Genomic DNA, 16,671 nt, shown 5'->3' with positions numbered 1-16,671 from the left:
AATGCAGGTCAGGCAGAGCAGAACACAGAAGATACAAAGGCAACAGCAATACCCTCTTCAGGGCAGTAATTAGAAATGCTAGGTGACACTGGACAGAGTGTACAGTTGTGCGGGAAGCAGCTGGCACTAATGACATATCCTCCAAGGGTAGTGATGTGGGTTTTCTGGAAAATTCTGCACTGGAACAAATTATGAAAATAAAATCTTGATATAAATTATAGTAATGTGCAGTGGTGTTTTTTTAAAAAATTCTTTCTAATGCCCTAGAGCAGGGTTTCCCAAACTTGGGTCTCCAGCTGTTTTTGGACCCCAATTCCCATCATTGCCGACTACTGCTCCTGCTAGCTAGGGATGATGGGAGTTGTAGTAAAAAAAAAAGAGCTGGAGACCCAAGTTTGGGAAACCTTGCCCTAGAGCCAAGGAATCCAACATAGTGCCTCCAGATGTTGCTGGACTCCAACTCTCATTATCCCATACCATTGGCAATGGTGGCTGAGGCTGATAGAAGTTCGGAGTCCAACAACAGCTGGAGACCAGCGCTTGGCTACCTCTACCCTAGGGAGTGTTGTAATTCAGCATGTTTACTTTACCTTTATTTAGTAAACAAAGCTAAAAAAAGTTCCCCATGTTAATTTTCTGCCCCAATGCACCACAAGTATTTCACCTGAAATATTTGAGGAAGCAAATTAAGGCACACTTAATGTGCTTTAAAGATGCTATTAAGGAGAACCGAATTAGAGTATGTATTTGTAAAAATCTAAATACATTATCATGTACTTCCCTCATTTTGTTTAAGCTTAAGAAAAACAAACAAAAGTACTGAAAACCGTTGGCGCAATAAATTTCAGCAACGCAAAGAACGATATGTAATTTGCTGACTTGCATAGGGACAATTACCTGAAAAACATTCATTACAGCTATGAAAATGGCAGGCTTGGCTAATATTCTTCAATATTGCTAATTTGCCCACCTCACATCACTGTCCAAAGGTTTAAACAATTTAGCCAGCAAGTCTTAGCATTGTGTGCTACAACAAAATAATGATCAGCAGGCCCACATTTAGAACAGAGGAGAGGGCAGGATTCCTCCAGAGACTCAACTCCTCCTGCTTTGCAATTTCATGGAGCCAATTAAGTGGGGGGTGGAGGAATGCTTACCTCTTGAGGATCGGATGCTGGTAACAAAAGGGGGAAGTCATGACATCCACCCCCTTATCAAGAACACAAAGAAGCATCCAAATTGCTGCTGCTGGGGAACATAATCCTAGACCCCATCTACACTATACAGTCAAAGCAGTATTGTACCACTTTAACAGTCACAGCTCCCTCTAAAGAATCCTGGGAAGTGTAGTTTATCAAGGGCACTTGGAGTTGTTAGGAAGCCACTATTTGCCTCACAGAGCTAGAGTTCCCAGACTTCTCTGAGAAAAAGGACTGCTGTTGAATCTCTGAAAATTGCAGCTCTGTGACGGAAATAGGAGAGTCCCAACAGCTCTACACTTCCCAGGATTCTTTGGGGCAAGTCCTGGCCTTCTATGGGTTTGACATTTAGGCAATCCATTTGTTATTTCCTCCCTCATTCTTTGTAAGTCTCTGCAGGTCTAACCATCCACAGATAGGAGAAAGCAGCAAGAAAGAAAAACCAGCTGGCTTTTCAATTTGCGTCTCTCTTTTGCTTCAAGAGCAGTATGCGGCCATGAGAACCACTGCCTTAAAATAAGACTGGAGAGAAGGCAAGGAGTTAATGCTGCATAATCACTAGGAATGTAAACTGAACCATCTTAGAAATGTCGCAGTCCTCTATCATTTGCACAAATGTCAGTGAATTACTAATCCAAAAAATATGTTAGGGACCCAGGGAACTACTTTAAGTCACACTGAAGTGGCTGAGCACACCCAGTGGGATTTAACGTTTCCTTTAAAGAGCAGGTGCCCATGTCATGGCACTATCTGCTTTTGAAAGTCCCCTTGTTTTCAAGAGTGGAATCTCCTATTCTTATGCAATTACTGCAAATATTTATCTTTTTTTTTTTAAAGATGGGGAGAAAACAGGAAAACTAAACCAGAGTAGAGGTCAAAATCTTTCTTTGAGCTTATGATGAGGGGAATGAGACTTTGTGCTGACGATCAGGCAGTGGCTTTTTCCACTTGCCTTGCCCCACCCTTCAGCCTTCATAAGGGAACTGTTTCCAGAGGAAGAACTGTGAGGGGGATGAGACTTTGTGATGGCCATCAGGTAATGGCTTTTTCCACCTGCCTGGCCCTTGGGGCCCTAGGAGCCTTCAGAACAGAGCTGCTGCCATAGGCATTATATGTATGTGCCTTTCGATGAACTGAGTGGAAGATTATGAGTCATGGGGTGGGGAAAGAGTGTGTGAATTCAACAGTGCTTCGTTTGGTTTTGGTTGTAAGATTGTAAGTGTAGTTACTATTGTTTTGTGAACTATGAGTGCAGTAATGCTTTGTGAATCTTATATGACTTGTGGCTGTGCTGCTTAGCTTGTTTTTGTTTTTGTTTTGTTAATAGTGTTTTACTGATGATTTGTTAATTATTCTATCTGATTTATGTTCTAATTGGGATGCTCTACTATGTTATAGTTATTTATTGTATGTAAGCCGCTTTGTGATTTGTGTGGGTGGAAAGCAGCATAGAAATATAATAAATTAAATTAAATGAATTTAGTAACATACAAAACTATCTAGTTCTAGTTAATCCTTTCTAGTTCAGGATTTAAGTACTCCTTCCAATAGCAATTGCATGATAAAAATAAATAAAAACTGTAGTTTTATGAATGCAGACCAAAACTACAGTGGTGCCTCGCAAGACGAAATTAATTTGTTCTGCGAGTCGTTTTGTATTGCGAAAAATTCGTCTTGTGAAGCACGACCATAGGAATGCATAGGAATTTAATCCCCATAGGAATGCATTGAAATTTTCGTCTCGCGAAGCATGACCATAGAAAAATTCGTCTTGCGAGTCACCCTTTCGTTAGCGAATGCCTTTCGTCTAGCGAGTTTTTCGTTGTGCGAGGCATTCTTCTTGCGAGGTACCACTGTACATAAGCCTTTTTTTGCAGCCAACTCACACTGCTGACTCATGTTCAGTGATGAACTACAAATCCAAAACCTTTTTCACCTGTACTATTGCCAAACCACGTTATCATGAATCCTATGGCTGTGCATTTGATTTCTACCCATACCCCAAAATGCAGAACCGCTGCACTTGTCTCTGCTGAATTTCATGTTAGTTTGGGTTGAGTTTTCCACTCCATCAAGGTCATTTTAAAACTTTATTCTGTTATGGAGACCCAGCATTAGAATAAGCACAACCCTTGAAAAGCTCTCAAATTCTTTTAAAATAACATTAAATTTCTAAGGCAGGCAACCCATTGTTTCCCACATTTCTAACTTTTTGGAAAGGCTTTCCTCCTTGCTTAAATTCTTACCAAGTAATGCAGAGTAGTAGTTGTGGTACCCACATGACCCAACTTGCATCATGTTGAATTCATGAAAAGTGTGTGAGGTGGGGGAGGGGGATTTAAGGTACATGTGGTTAGCAGAACTGAATCCTTTCCCCTAGGCCATGGGTTGGCAAACTAAGGCCTGCAGGCCGGATCAGGCCCAATTGCCTTCTAGATCCGGCCCGCAGACGGTCCGGGAAATGCTGTGTGGATCACCAGCACGCGCATTCTTTCCCTCTCCCTCCCTTGGCGGTGCTTTTCTTGTCCCACGCCAGGCGCCGTCGGGTCGGCTCACCCGCCTGCCCACCTCAGCAGGGCGGCACTGTGAAGGGGTGTGTGACTCTTGGCACGCTTTCTTCATCGCCGCCTGCTTGCCTCCCTCCCTCCTTCATTCCTCCCATGGCGTTCAAACGAGTTGTTGCGGTGGCTGCGGCCGCCACTTGCGGGTTGGCGGACGACTCTGTCTTCTTCTCCACGGTGCCTCTCATGAAGCAGCAGCAGCAGCAGGCGGTGGGTAAAAGCTCTGGCGATGCCCCAGTTCCCGGTTCCCCTACCTCTGTCCAAGGCCCTTCCGCTGGGGCTGCTGCTTCGGTCTTCGCCGGCCAACACAGCCTCCTACCCCGTCATGGCACCTGGCTGGCTGGAGAAGCCCAACTGCGGCTACTGGGACAACAACTGGGACAGGTAAAGCGAAGCATCTTCAGGCCTCTTTGTGGGCAGGCGAAAATTGTTCATTTCCCCCCCCAAAAATAGTCCGCCCCCCCAAAGTCTGAGGGACAGTGGACCGGCCCCCTGCTGAAAAGGTTTGCTGACCCCTGCCCTAGGCCATGCTTTCCTCCTCTACCACGCTGCACAAGGGGAAAGAAAACTAAGTAATTCTGGGAAAAGTTCAATATCCCTCACATGCAATCCTAATGTGCTTTAAACCCCTTCTCCATGTGGAAGCATTGGTATTTTTCCAAGGCCTTTTAAATTTTGATTTCAGTTCGGTGCTGGACTTTTCGTCTGCTGTGCCATTTTATTTGTGCTTTTTGTTTGTGTGTGTTTATTTTATCATCATAAGAATTCTGGTTTTTTAATGTGCATTGTTTATTTTTATTTTGCATTGTGAGCCACTTTAGGCACAAATCATTGTGGAAGAGCAAAATATAAGTAATAAACTTTACCATAATTGAGTGTGTGTGGGAGAGAGAGAGAGAAAGGAGAGAAGTGTACGTAACCTATTAGCAAACTCTTTGCCCTAAATATTCCCCTGGAGATTATGTTCAACTATCGTTGTACACTTCAGTTGTGACTGTTACAAAGCCTGCTTTAACTTTGATGACTGCAACAGAAAGCCAAACTTGCTGGACTTTTCCATCTTTTTACAAGGGCAAACTTTGGTACGGTTTTTGGACAACGCCCTATTAGGCTTGTAAACAACTTGCTTGGTAGCCTGCCTGAGGCAAGTGAGTATCAGCTCCCTGCAATCTGGCAAGGCAACTCATTTCCCCCCATTTCAGACTATCAGTGCATTATATGGTTACCTGCTTTGGGAATTTGGGACTTCAGAAATTCTAAATCAACTACTAACAAACATGGACAGATAATAAACACACAAATGCGCACTAGTAGCTTTTCAGGTAAGGCTACACATTTGGTTTCTCTTCTCATAAAAAAGAAACAAATTTTGTCATCACCCTGTACTGTAACTAAGCCTACATACATGTAACTGAAATACACACACATTCCTCTTTCTCCTCCTCTCTCCTTCCCTTGTATTCTCTGTGCTGAATTACAGGTTGTGTAAGCCCCTCGGAGCAAGCACCTATCCTCTTATACGCTATGAATAATCACATACATTGATAGCACAGAGAAAAAAAGCTCACAGGGTGTTCAGCAACAACCACTGCCTTATCTGGTAAAGCTATCCAGGGAAGCTACAAAACAAATTACAGAAAAATTATTTAAATGTAAGCAACATCGTTATCACCAAGGCACATATGGACCCATTGGGGGGAAATCCTTATACAGGCACAATAAGAAGGAACTGTCCCAAATTAAAAACATGACTGTTTTAGTAGCAACAGTAATGGGTGAGAGAGAAATCCATTTTGTTATGTGCAGTTGGCAACACAGGACAGACACCACATATTCAACAACGATAAACAAAAACAGGAACTTTGTTAAAGTACCCCTGACCGTTAGGTCCAGTTGCAGGCGACTCTGGGGTTGTGGCGCTCATCTCGCTCTATAGGCTGAGGAAGCCGGCATTTGTCCGCAGACAGCTTCCGGGTCATGTGGCCAGCATGACTAAGCTACTTCTGGCGAACAAGAGCAGCGCACGGAAACACCATTTACCTTCCCACCGGAACGGTACCTATTTATCTACTTGCACTTTGACGTGCTTTTGAACTGCTAGGTGGGCAGGAGCTGGGACCGAACAACAGGAGCTCACCCCGTCGTGGGGATTCGAACCGCCAACCTTCTGATCGGCAAGCCTGCGTCCAAAGAACTTTGTACATCATCCCAATTATTACATAATCAAAAATATGTGGTACTGAAAAACTGAATCATGTGTCTATAACGATGGGCTTGCACTTATGAAGGCAGTTTCTGCTAGTGCTGTAGAGGAAAGTGAGGGGCAGATGAGGCTCGCCAACATGGTAAGGTAGCCCATCTAGGAGAACGAAAACCCTGATCCTAAACTTCCACTGCCTTGTGGGATATATTTGGGAGAAGAAAAGGTTATGGAGTAAACCCTACACAAATTTGGAGTGGAGTCCCTAAGATGGTTGGATGGCACCTTGTATGCCTCCTTCCAGAAACTCCTGGTGTCAAACTGCCGCCAAATATTTTGCTCTGCTTTCCTTTGGACCACACTAGCGATGTGTCTTGGTGTCTGGGCAGCCCAGGACTTCGATACACACTGCCCAGGCTTGCATCCTGGGAAGGTGACTTTGGTGCTGCTGACGCAGCACTTTGACTTCACCCCTGGAAATGCTCACCATTGTCCCTTGAGACAGATAGATGCCACCACTAACAGCAATACCCTTACACTGAAACTTGTATCCCAAGGTAGAGGCCACAACACATGATTTCGAATTCAGACTGCTTAACTATAGTTGACTCTCAACTTACGCAAGAGTTACATTCTGGGGTTGGTGCATAAAGACAAAACCGCATGTAGTCAAAGCATACTCTCCAAAGGTGACTGCAACGGCAGGTGGGATTGCTGACACACACACTCTGGACGCCTGCACCCACTTTTCATTTTTTCAGCCAAGTACATAAAGCTGAAGTCACAGAAGTTAAATGCATTTAAGTTGTGAGCTGACTATACTACTTTAGATGTCACCTGTGGCTCCTGACTTACTACACTTCATAAAAAAGACTGTGGAAAATAATGCAGGGCAGGGACTACAACAAAAAGGAGAACTGGACATTCCAGATTGGTTCCTGAGAAGTTCAAAGAGCACCAAGAGACATTATTACCTGTGTGGTTGTCGAGTAAACAAAGCAGTGAATGTCTCAAAAGGAAACCCTCAAACTGTAAGGGCTTTTGTTTTATTTTTCTATAGCAACAATGCATGGACAGTCCAGTCAAGGAATATTTTCAAGAAGTCCTGTATTAAGACATTAGGCCACATGGGTGGGGTATAAATAATAAAATTATTATTATTGCTTACAAATAAACTTTCCAATGTTACAGGTGTGCTTCTCTTAATGCTGAATACAAAAAAATGGCAGACACTGCATTTCACAGTTGTCTGATGTCCACACCCTCAGACCAGAAAGCCTGCTCCCTTTCTCAGTTATTATAATAATTAGATTTTTACCACACCCTTCTACCAAAAGAAGCCCAGATGTTTGTGACCTGGTTGGCACTATTTAGTGAAGGAGGAGGAAAGGAACTACTTTGGACACTGAAACAAGCTCTGACATCTAACACATAATTGGGTTCAAATGAAGTCTATTTTATGTATACAGAAATGTTAAGAAACCATTTTGAAGAATACTGGTGAAACATGCATTTTAGAAGCTTGCAGATCTTCCAAAATGCTTTCTCTTTGTTTCTAACAATATCGATTAAAAATGTACTTCATGAGCCAAGGTATTAATCGCTAAATGAATTACATTGCCTACTGTTGACTGATACAACCCTTTTGTTTTCCCTGTGAACATTTAGCGAAGCAAATAATAAGCAATAATTAAAGTGAACTCTGCAATAAGGTCTGGGAGAAGACAAGTAAAGAACATTAAATATTTAACTGCCCAAAGACAGCAGTACTTGTTGAGCAGGAACTATGCCATCTCCTCGCTACATTCGGCCTTCCTGCTCAAAGACAAGAATGCAACCAAGGTAGGATGATAGTCCCATGAACAGGCCCAAGATGAATCACCAGTTATTTTGTGTCAAGAGCAGTTCTGATCTCACAACACCATGTGGGCATCCCAGACTGCTTCTGCAGCACAGCAAGACTGATGGCAGAAATCAGTTCTTGTAAAACACAACCCAAATCTATGCAAGAATGGGCAGACCCAGCATACCTTCAATCCCAATCCTAACCTACAAGCAAGTGCTTTCCATCTAAAAATGGAAGCGTCACCTACTTCAAGTTTGGAACAGCTGAGTTGCCTCCTTGCCAGATTTAAGATGCAGTGATGGGCTTTAAGCAGGGGTCAGCAAACTTTTTCAGCACGGAGCCGGTCCACTGTCCCTCAGACCTTGTGGGGGGCTGGACTATATTTTGAAGGGGGGGAAATGAACCAATTCCTATGCCCCACAAATAACCCAGGGATGCATTTTAAATAAAAGCACACATTCTACCCATGTAAAAACACATTGATTCCCGGACCATCTGCGGGCCAGATTTAGAAGGCAATTGGGCCGCATCCAGCCCCCAGGCCTAAGTTTGGGGACCCCTGGCTTTGAGTGAAAAGGGTTGCCGGACGAAAGAAAGTCAGTCCTTCTCCACTAAATATTTCTCTTTGCTTAGTATCCTTACACACAGTAGTCTAAATGGGAAGTTAGCATGAAAAGTGTAACTGAATCAAGGCTGTCTCTTTCCAGGTTAGGGTCATAGCCTGCAGACGTGCCTAAGGCAGTAAAAGGCACTCTGGATGACACATGCTACAAGGAAAGATACATCAATGAGCACCCTCAGACTGAAACCTGGTGACTGCAACCCCCTTCAGAAAAAGTTGGCCACCACTAACCTGGGGAGATGAACATCTGTCTTGTCTGGATTGAGACTTTTAGTCTTCATCTAGCTCAGGCTTCCTCAACCTTGGCCCTCCAGATGTTGTGAGATTTCAATTCCCATCATCCCTGACCACTGGTCCTGCTAGCTAGGGATCATGGGAGTTGTAGGCCAAAAACATCTGGAGGGCCGAGGTTGAGGAAGCTTGATCTAGCTCATATTTGTCCTCTTCTCACCAGCTTTACACAATGCCTCTTTCTTGCAACAAAATCCTAGCTCTAGAGCTACACACAACAAAATACTCATGATATTCCATGCTTTATGCCTATCATGCAGTTGAGATCCTCACTGCAGGCCTTCGCTACAAAAGTTTTGGGTATTATCCGACTGAGCTTTACAGAGTAGACCATTTAATTCAATACTTACATTAGTAACACTATTAATTTCAGTGGATCTACTCTGAGTAGAACTACTTTGGATAAACTCTCAGGGCAGGAACTAGCAATCTGCTCAACATAGTAGTGAATAGCGATCTGGAAGTCCACTATCTCTCTTAAGAATTCAGAACTAAGCATCAACAAAGATGAGAGAGCTGGCTGAGATAAGAGTGTTAAGAGATGGGACACTCATCCTCTTTCAAGCAAGCCTTCCTAAGCCTACAAATAAAAAAGAAACTAGCCTGAACTCTCCAATCAAGACAAACCTTACCAAACAAATATTGGAGTAAAGGTAGTTGAGTAGCTCTGTATGTGTTACAAAGATTAAAGCAAAGATCAGGAATATAGTTACAAAGGCATACAGAGTCACATTGGCCTTGATGCAGCTCCTTCTCCAAGTTAAGCAGACCTGACCCTGGTAAGTAACCAGTGTTAGAAACTCAGATATATGAGCCCCTTAAATCAGGGATACAGTTGCCAGACAGAATACATGGTGGCCTTTTTGGGCTGGACAGCACAAAAGTCATATTTTTCAATATGGGTTTTTGGTTCCTGAATTTCATTTTGATTGTGCAGATAAAATATAATGGATAGAATTCTACAGGGTGTGTTGCTAATGTGTGAAAGCAGTCAAGATCCAAGGATCCCCAGGCATGCAGCTCCAGAAGGTGGACACATCAGGCGCCATCCTGGCAAATTTCGAATGCTGCAAGTAACCAATGAATGCTACCTTGATTGAGTTCTGGAGACAAAAAGCAGGATAAAAATGAAGCTAGTAAAATAAATAGCCCCAGGCCTTCTATCTTACAAAAAATAGTCTACAGTACCACTGTCAAATAAAATAAGCCCCTGCATCACGTTGCTTAATGAAGCGACCGGGTGTGGGTTGGTGCTCCTACCAAACACCCATTCAGTGAAAATTTAAAAGCTTCCCTGATGGATTTGTTCTATCTGCTTAGGCAGAGCCACTTCTGAATAAGAATCACTGCTCTAGAAACATTTTCCAATGTTAAATTATGCCCAAGCAACTCTTCCGGACAGGTACTTTCCTCGGAATGCCACCCTTCCACAGTTCAAACCATGCTCAAGGCAGTTTACAAAGTGAAAACACACGCAATGTAACAAAAGTAGTCACAAACAATAAAACAAAACATTATAAAATACACAACCAAAGTGAACCACATAAATCACTACAAGAGCTCAACAGTGACAACAGCAACCCCCCCCAAAAAAACACCCCAGCCCAGCCCATGGTACCATATTGATACTGAATGCCTAAAGCTTTCTTAAATACTCAAACCTGACTTAGCCACCACAAGCATATGTATATGAATTGAAACAGTAACTACGGTAACATCTTACATTCTGTATGCAGTGATATATTCCAGGCTGTCAGAGGCTCTTCGATCACACAAGGATAGTCAGAAATTGAATGAGAAAAAGTTCCTTACATCTCTAAACTGTCACATGTATGGTACAGTATGACAGCTGCTGCTACTACAGATCCTGCTCCCAATCTTTGAAATGTTATGCACGAGGCCACACACACCACATATTATATCAGTAGAGTGGCTTGGCTGCCTGTCAGCTAGCTGATATGAAAAAGACTTCATGGGGAAGTGTTCATTTTCAGTCATTCCTAGTAATTAAGGTTGTCTTTGGATACATATATATCATGTTTCAGCTATCAGTTGTGAAAGTACCCAAACAACTATGATATCCCCAGGAATAAGTCAGTCAGTGTTGCCAAGCATCTTTATACCCATGTAGAGCAATATAGATATTCAACCTGCTAAAATGAGATTATAGGAAACCATGAGTGCGACGTTCTCAAGATATGATTCACATAAATACATGCAATATCTTAGCTTGGACAAACTCTTATTTTCATAGGTAAAAAAGCAAGAAAATTTTGAATTTATGAAGCAGAGTGGCAATCGGGACTTATTTGGAACCCAAGGCTTCATCTCATGTATTTTTATTTCAACCCTGGTAAATGTGCAGAAATTACTAGACCCATTTCCCTGCCCCCCACTAGCCTTACACAGAGCTATTATCTGCACCTCACTGACAACTTGAAATAATAAAAAGCCAACATTCTCCCAACTAAAACTGCAAGCAATTTTTTTTTTTTACTTACAAAGGCTACCTAAAGAGTAGCTACTAGGAAGGATGTTTTTTTTTTTAACTCAATGGGAGTCACTTCTGAGTAACACATGCACAGGATTTTGATGCAATTGAGCATCCCACTTCAAGCAGAAAGTAATCCAGGGACATTCCTTAGCTAACATGCTCAACTATAATTACTACTGACTGCAATTTGGTCATGACTACAAGATCACGTAGACACCCTATGAACACATTTAAGATTGAGGTGGGGGAAATAAAAACTTAAGCAGGTCTCAGTCTGGGCCATAACTACATAGGAGACTGTATGAGAGCATCATGTAAGCTGCACTGAGCTTTCTGAAGAAAGAGTGGGATACAGACTCAGAATCAAGCCTACCTAATAAAGTAAAGCCAACAGGAAAGTTGTTTGAAACAGGATAATTTACATTAAGGCATTCTTGCCATAAATACTGCAAATCTTATGGAGATACTAGGAAAAGGCACGTTTTCCAATTCACAGTTCCCATTAGCAAGTTGCACCATTCTTCTTGATTCACCTGATGACCTTGAAGCAAGACATCTATCCCTTCCCCATTTCCAACTTACCGGTAGTCACTGACTCAAGCACCCACTGTAGGAAACACTAAGATTCAAGTTAAGGGAAAGCACCAGTAACAGTATTATGGAAGTATAAAGTAGCCATAGTATTTTATGGCATTTTAAGCATGAATAAGCTTAATTAACCAATAAAATAAATAGCAGCATAAATCTAACACCAATTAACCTACAGTAAGTTAAGTCAGATGCTTAGTACCACCTGGTGAAAAAGATGCCCATGTGCAAGATTCCAACTCCACCAGGGTTTTTACTGCCTAGTAGGTAATACATTTGGATAAAAAAACAAAAAGGGCCCTACCAAGAGTCCACAAGAACCCCTATGTGAAACACAACATCCGAAGTGCACAACACACATTCAAATAGTCTCTGCTGATCTGATCATTCTACCCACTACAAATACTGTAAGATCTATCTTTCAAGTGTAGGGAGAATCAATTTCCAGCTCCCTGGGTGACTGGCTTGCTATTTCTCAGCCTAGCATACTGTGGGAGAAAGCCTCCTTAGAGGAGGAGCAAGGGGAAAAGGTAACATTCTTTTTTATATTAAAAAAACCTGTCATGTTAACAGGTGGTTCAGGAACATAATGGCATCGAGGAAGTCTTTCCGAGAGGCTTTCATAGCAACTCTTCTACTAACCGGAAAGAGACTTTTCTCCTCCTCTGCCAACGTAGGCAAGTGACGTCCTGCCTTGCATCACAGCCACCGAGCTACCCTGAGTCACTCTTCATTTCTGCTTGCCCCAGTGCAGTTGGCATGGCTCCACACTACTGCCAGAAACAACCACAACCAATCTCTCAGGTGTTCAAGGTTCCCCAAGGGTCGCCCCAACCCCACTCAACTATCTTTCAAACACATACTAAGACCTTCTCTCCAAAACCCCTCATGGGCACATTGCTAAACTTGGCCCACGTTGGCCTTGCCTTCTCAGATCATAGTCAATTCCCCATTCCCCATCTGCTACCACCCAAAGAACATGACCACCTCTCTGCCCCCTTTTCTAAAAAGTTCAAATACTGTACTGTGATTGCTCATTTCCTTCTCCCTAATCTGGGCTCGATCCACCAGCCTAACTCACATTCTCCCTTTAAAAAAAACCACACAAAGGCAGTAGGGAGGTTAGATCATCCAGCTGGGAGAAGAGAGGAGGCAAACATCTCCCAGTAATGAAGATCGCTGAGTGGCCTTGAGCCAGCTGATTCTCTCTGAAGCCTACCTCGCAGGATTGTTGAGTTGAGCAGGTGAAGGGGGGGGGGGGAGGCGAGGGTGAATAAATTCCCCACTGACTTACAGCTGGTCGTAATAAAGAACTGCACGTGTTCAGAGCACAGGTTGTTGTTTTTTAAAAATATATATCTGATTATTATTTTTAAGACTGAAATCCCACGCACAACTTACCTGGGGGCTCAACAGGGCCGCGCATAGGATGGCGCTGTTGAAACGCCCAAAAGTTAAAGGCCTCCAGAACCGAAGCGACCCCGGAGCGATGTCCCCCCCCCCTCCGCCCCAACCCTTTCCTTCCTCCCCGGCGAGGTTACCGTGTGGCAGCGACGTCAGGGGCGGCAGGCCCGGCGGGGGCGAAGGCGGCGGCGGGAGTCCCTGCGCGGGCGCGGAGGAGGAGGAGGAGGAAGGCGACGAGGAGGAGGCCGGGCCTGGGCCTCCCCTTAGGAAGGCCGGCACGAACTCGGCGGCGTGGACATTGGGCACGAAGGGCTTGGCGTTGACGTTGAGGTGCCGGCTGAAGGCCGCGCCCAGCAGCTGCTCTTGCTGCTCCGCCGAGGCGGCGTCGAGCTGGGCCGGGCTGGGCACGTCGGCGGAGGCGGCGCCAGGGGCGGAGGAGCCGGCCGGGCCAGCGCCGGGCTCGATATCCGCCTGGTCCCAGCAGTCGGGCGCAGAGTCGCTGCTGCTGCCGCTGCTGCCGTTCGCCTCCATTTTGTCTCTGCCCGCCCCCCCACAAGCCTCTGCGCTTCCCGAAGCGGCTCCCGACGTCCCGGGAGGAAAGCGGGCTGAGGTGGGGGGCGGAGGCGGCAGCGGCAGAAGGGGAAGGGGCGGGGGAGGGGAAAGCGCGGCAGCCGGGAACGCGGCACCACCGTCGTCGTCGTCGTCGTCGCCTCCGCGCTCGCTCCGGCCGCTCCGCGTGTGCGCCCCACCGCCGCGACGCAGGATGGCCTCCTCGAGATGCCGTACGCCCTTCTCCTCCCGCATCAGCACCCGGCCGCCATTTTGGTAGTTCTCAGCCAACCCCGCATGCCTGCCTTCGGCAAGCACGCAGCCAGGCTCGGGGGACTACAACTCCCGGGGGGCCGCGCGCCGGGTGACGTAGGGACGCCGCTCTCGCCCGCTTCCCCACCTCTCACGAACCGAGCCGAGAAGACAACAACTCCCAGCGCCCATTGCGCAGCCTTCCTGTTTCAATCTTCAATCACACACCCCCACCGGCAAGAATAGGTCTCGAAACGTAGCGCAGAGGAACTACAAGACCCAGCGGGCTTTACGCTTCGCAGTCGTAGGCGGGACCATGCGCTTACTCTCGAAAGGAGCTGGGGAATGTAGTTTCGTGGATGTCTAAGAAAGTTGATAGAAGCATTTCGTAAAAGGAAGTATAGACAGGGATATTCCTTCCACACTCCTCGCACATAGAAGCGAGAAAGTGGGTTTTATTACCAAAGAGGGAAGACGTAATAATAAATATTTTCCAATGGAATGAATCGGATTGTGTTCCACGTGGCTGCTCTACAGCACGTGCTTGAGAACATAGTTTGCCATATGGGCAGTTTTATATATTGAATTTCTATCCCATCTTTTCCTCCAAGGAGCTCAAGGTGACATACCTGTTCTCCCCCTCCTCGTGAAATTCTTCAAGAACCCTATGGGGTAAACTGAGAGGCTGCGACTGGCCCACAAGGTCACCCAGTGAGCTTCATGGCCAAGTAGGGATTTGAACCCTGGTCTCCAAAGACCCAACACACTAACCATTATACCATAAGGTTACCAGATGTCCCCGTTTCCCCGAGGACAGTACCCGGATTTACAAATCAGTCCCCTGACAAAATCCTATCATTCCTAATGAAGTTGAAAAGTGTCCCTGGATTCATTGAAAAATATCTGGTAACCTTACTATACCACACTGCTTCACACTGGTTTTCAACCTGCCTCTTCCCAGTCATTAGAGGCTGGTCGATTAGTGTGAATGGGGCACTGGCCCACCAACCACAAGCCAGCCCCCAAAGCGTCTGCTTTCTTGCTTGCAACCAGCCCAGTGGGTAAACCTGGCTCTGCTTCTTGCTCCTTAGGTTATTATTTATTAAATTTGTATACCACCACCCTTCATCTGTAGATCTCAGGGTGTTTCACAACATAAAAATACAAGATTTTATAAACCCATAAAATATATGGTGTGACATCCACACCATATATTTAAAGTACATTTTAGCACACATTTAAAACACAGCTTTCCCCAAAGAATCATGCAACTGCAGTTTACCACTCACAAAGCTCCTATAGATCTCCCATGTTGCAAACAGCTTGGCAACACGCTGGCTCAGAGCAGACACTCTGGCACCGTTTCGTACTCTGCTAACACCTGGTTCAATGTGTTGTCTGAATGTATCATGCAACAGGGTTTCACCCAAGCAATGTGTGATGGCAGTTACCAGAACAATGTCATCTGTACATGAAACCGAACAAATTAGCTGTGCGCTGAGTAACACAAGCCAGCTTCCAGGTACTGTTCTTACCTGTGGTTCAGTAGGAATATTTCTTCCTGCACACAGCTACCAGCATGTTTCTGCATCGTTTGCTAAGCACCACCTCCACATGTAGCCCTGGGCAGTGCTACACAGCAGTACTGTACCAGAAGACCTGTCCTACTACCATCACATTGCAGCACAATATTGCTCCAGTATGAGAAAGGCAATTGCAAAAAAGAGGGCAAATCAAGTCTCTTGAGTTTTATTGGCGTAGCTCAGAAGAAGGGCCTTTTGCCCAATGCAACAACCTGACCTGCTTGAACCTGCCTCTAAAGTGTAATAGGAGTCTCAGGTAGCAAGACACTATGGTGCCTAACAGGTGCTTTTACAGTGGTGGTGAGAAAGTACTTGATGGTCCCTTTGATATTGTTGCCTCTCCAATTACAGGGTGATAGACTGATGACTGATAGGTAAGAGGATGGGGAATTTTATTACAGTATTATTATTCATTTATGTATTACCCACCCTTTACCCTAAGGTCCCAGGGCATGTTACAACATAAAAAAAAAAATTAAAAACAGTTTTAAACAACCAACAATTACAAAAATGAGATGGGTCATTAAAATATATACTTCAGGTGTCAAAAGCCAGGGTAAAAAGGTGCACTTTCAGCAATCTCCAGAAGCTGTATCTTGAAGATGCCATGTACACCTTTAGGAAGTGTGGCTGCATACACACCAAGCATTTAAAATACCCTGGCCCAATATTGTGAACCATAGTTTGTCAATGGTGCTGGGAATTGTAGCTTTGTGCATTTTGAGAAATGCCAAGGATTTCGTTGACTCCACCCTTCCCGCATCATGCAAATGGTCATGATTCCATTACCTTGCTTTGCTCTTGGACAATTTGAGCACACCCTTTCTCAGAGCTTCCTGTTCCAGGGAAAGAGGAAGCTTGTGGAACAAGTCTGGGCACTTTGGATACTCCTGCCCTTCAAGTTTGCGAAGGCCTCAAGTATTCCCACTAGGGATGGATGATTTGTTCATATTAAAGGACTAGATGAGAGCTGTGTTTACGTAGCCCCATCCTCTTATGGCTACTTGGAGGCAATGCGACACACCTTAATATTTTTTTCTGTCCTTCAGTAATTTAACACGTGGAATAAAACTTGTCCCCTC

General features: G+C 44.7%; 1 protein-coding gene across 2 annotated transcripts in view; it reads right to left on the bottom strand.

Moving 5' to 3' along the window:
• Positions 1 to 14,024, bottom strand: part of GSPT1 (G1 to S phase transition 1) — a 35,149-nt gene extending 21,125 nt beyond the window's left edge. The window contains exon 1 of one of the 2 annotated variants that reach the window (XM_033167995.1): positions 13,343 to 14,024. In XM_033167995.1, coding sequence (XP_033023886.1) covers positions 13,343 to 14,009 — 667 coding nt within the window. In that variant the 5' untranslated portion in view covers positions 14,010 to 14,024. The remainder of the gene's footprint in view (positions 1 to 13,342) is intronic. The other variant, XM_033167996.1, reaches the window with a different exon arrangement.
• Positions 14,025 to 16,671: the final 2,647 nt, after the last annotated feature.

The sequence above is a fragment of the Lacerta agilis genome, chromosome 13 (assembly GCF_009819535.1).
Source record: "Lacerta agilis isolate rLacAgi1 chromosome 13, rLacAgi1.pri, whole genome shotgun sequence".
NCBI lineage: Eukaryota > Metazoa > Chordata > Lepidosauria > Squamata > Lacertidae > Lacerta > Lacerta agilis.
This window is presented reverse-complemented; position numbering and strand designations above follow the sequence as displayed.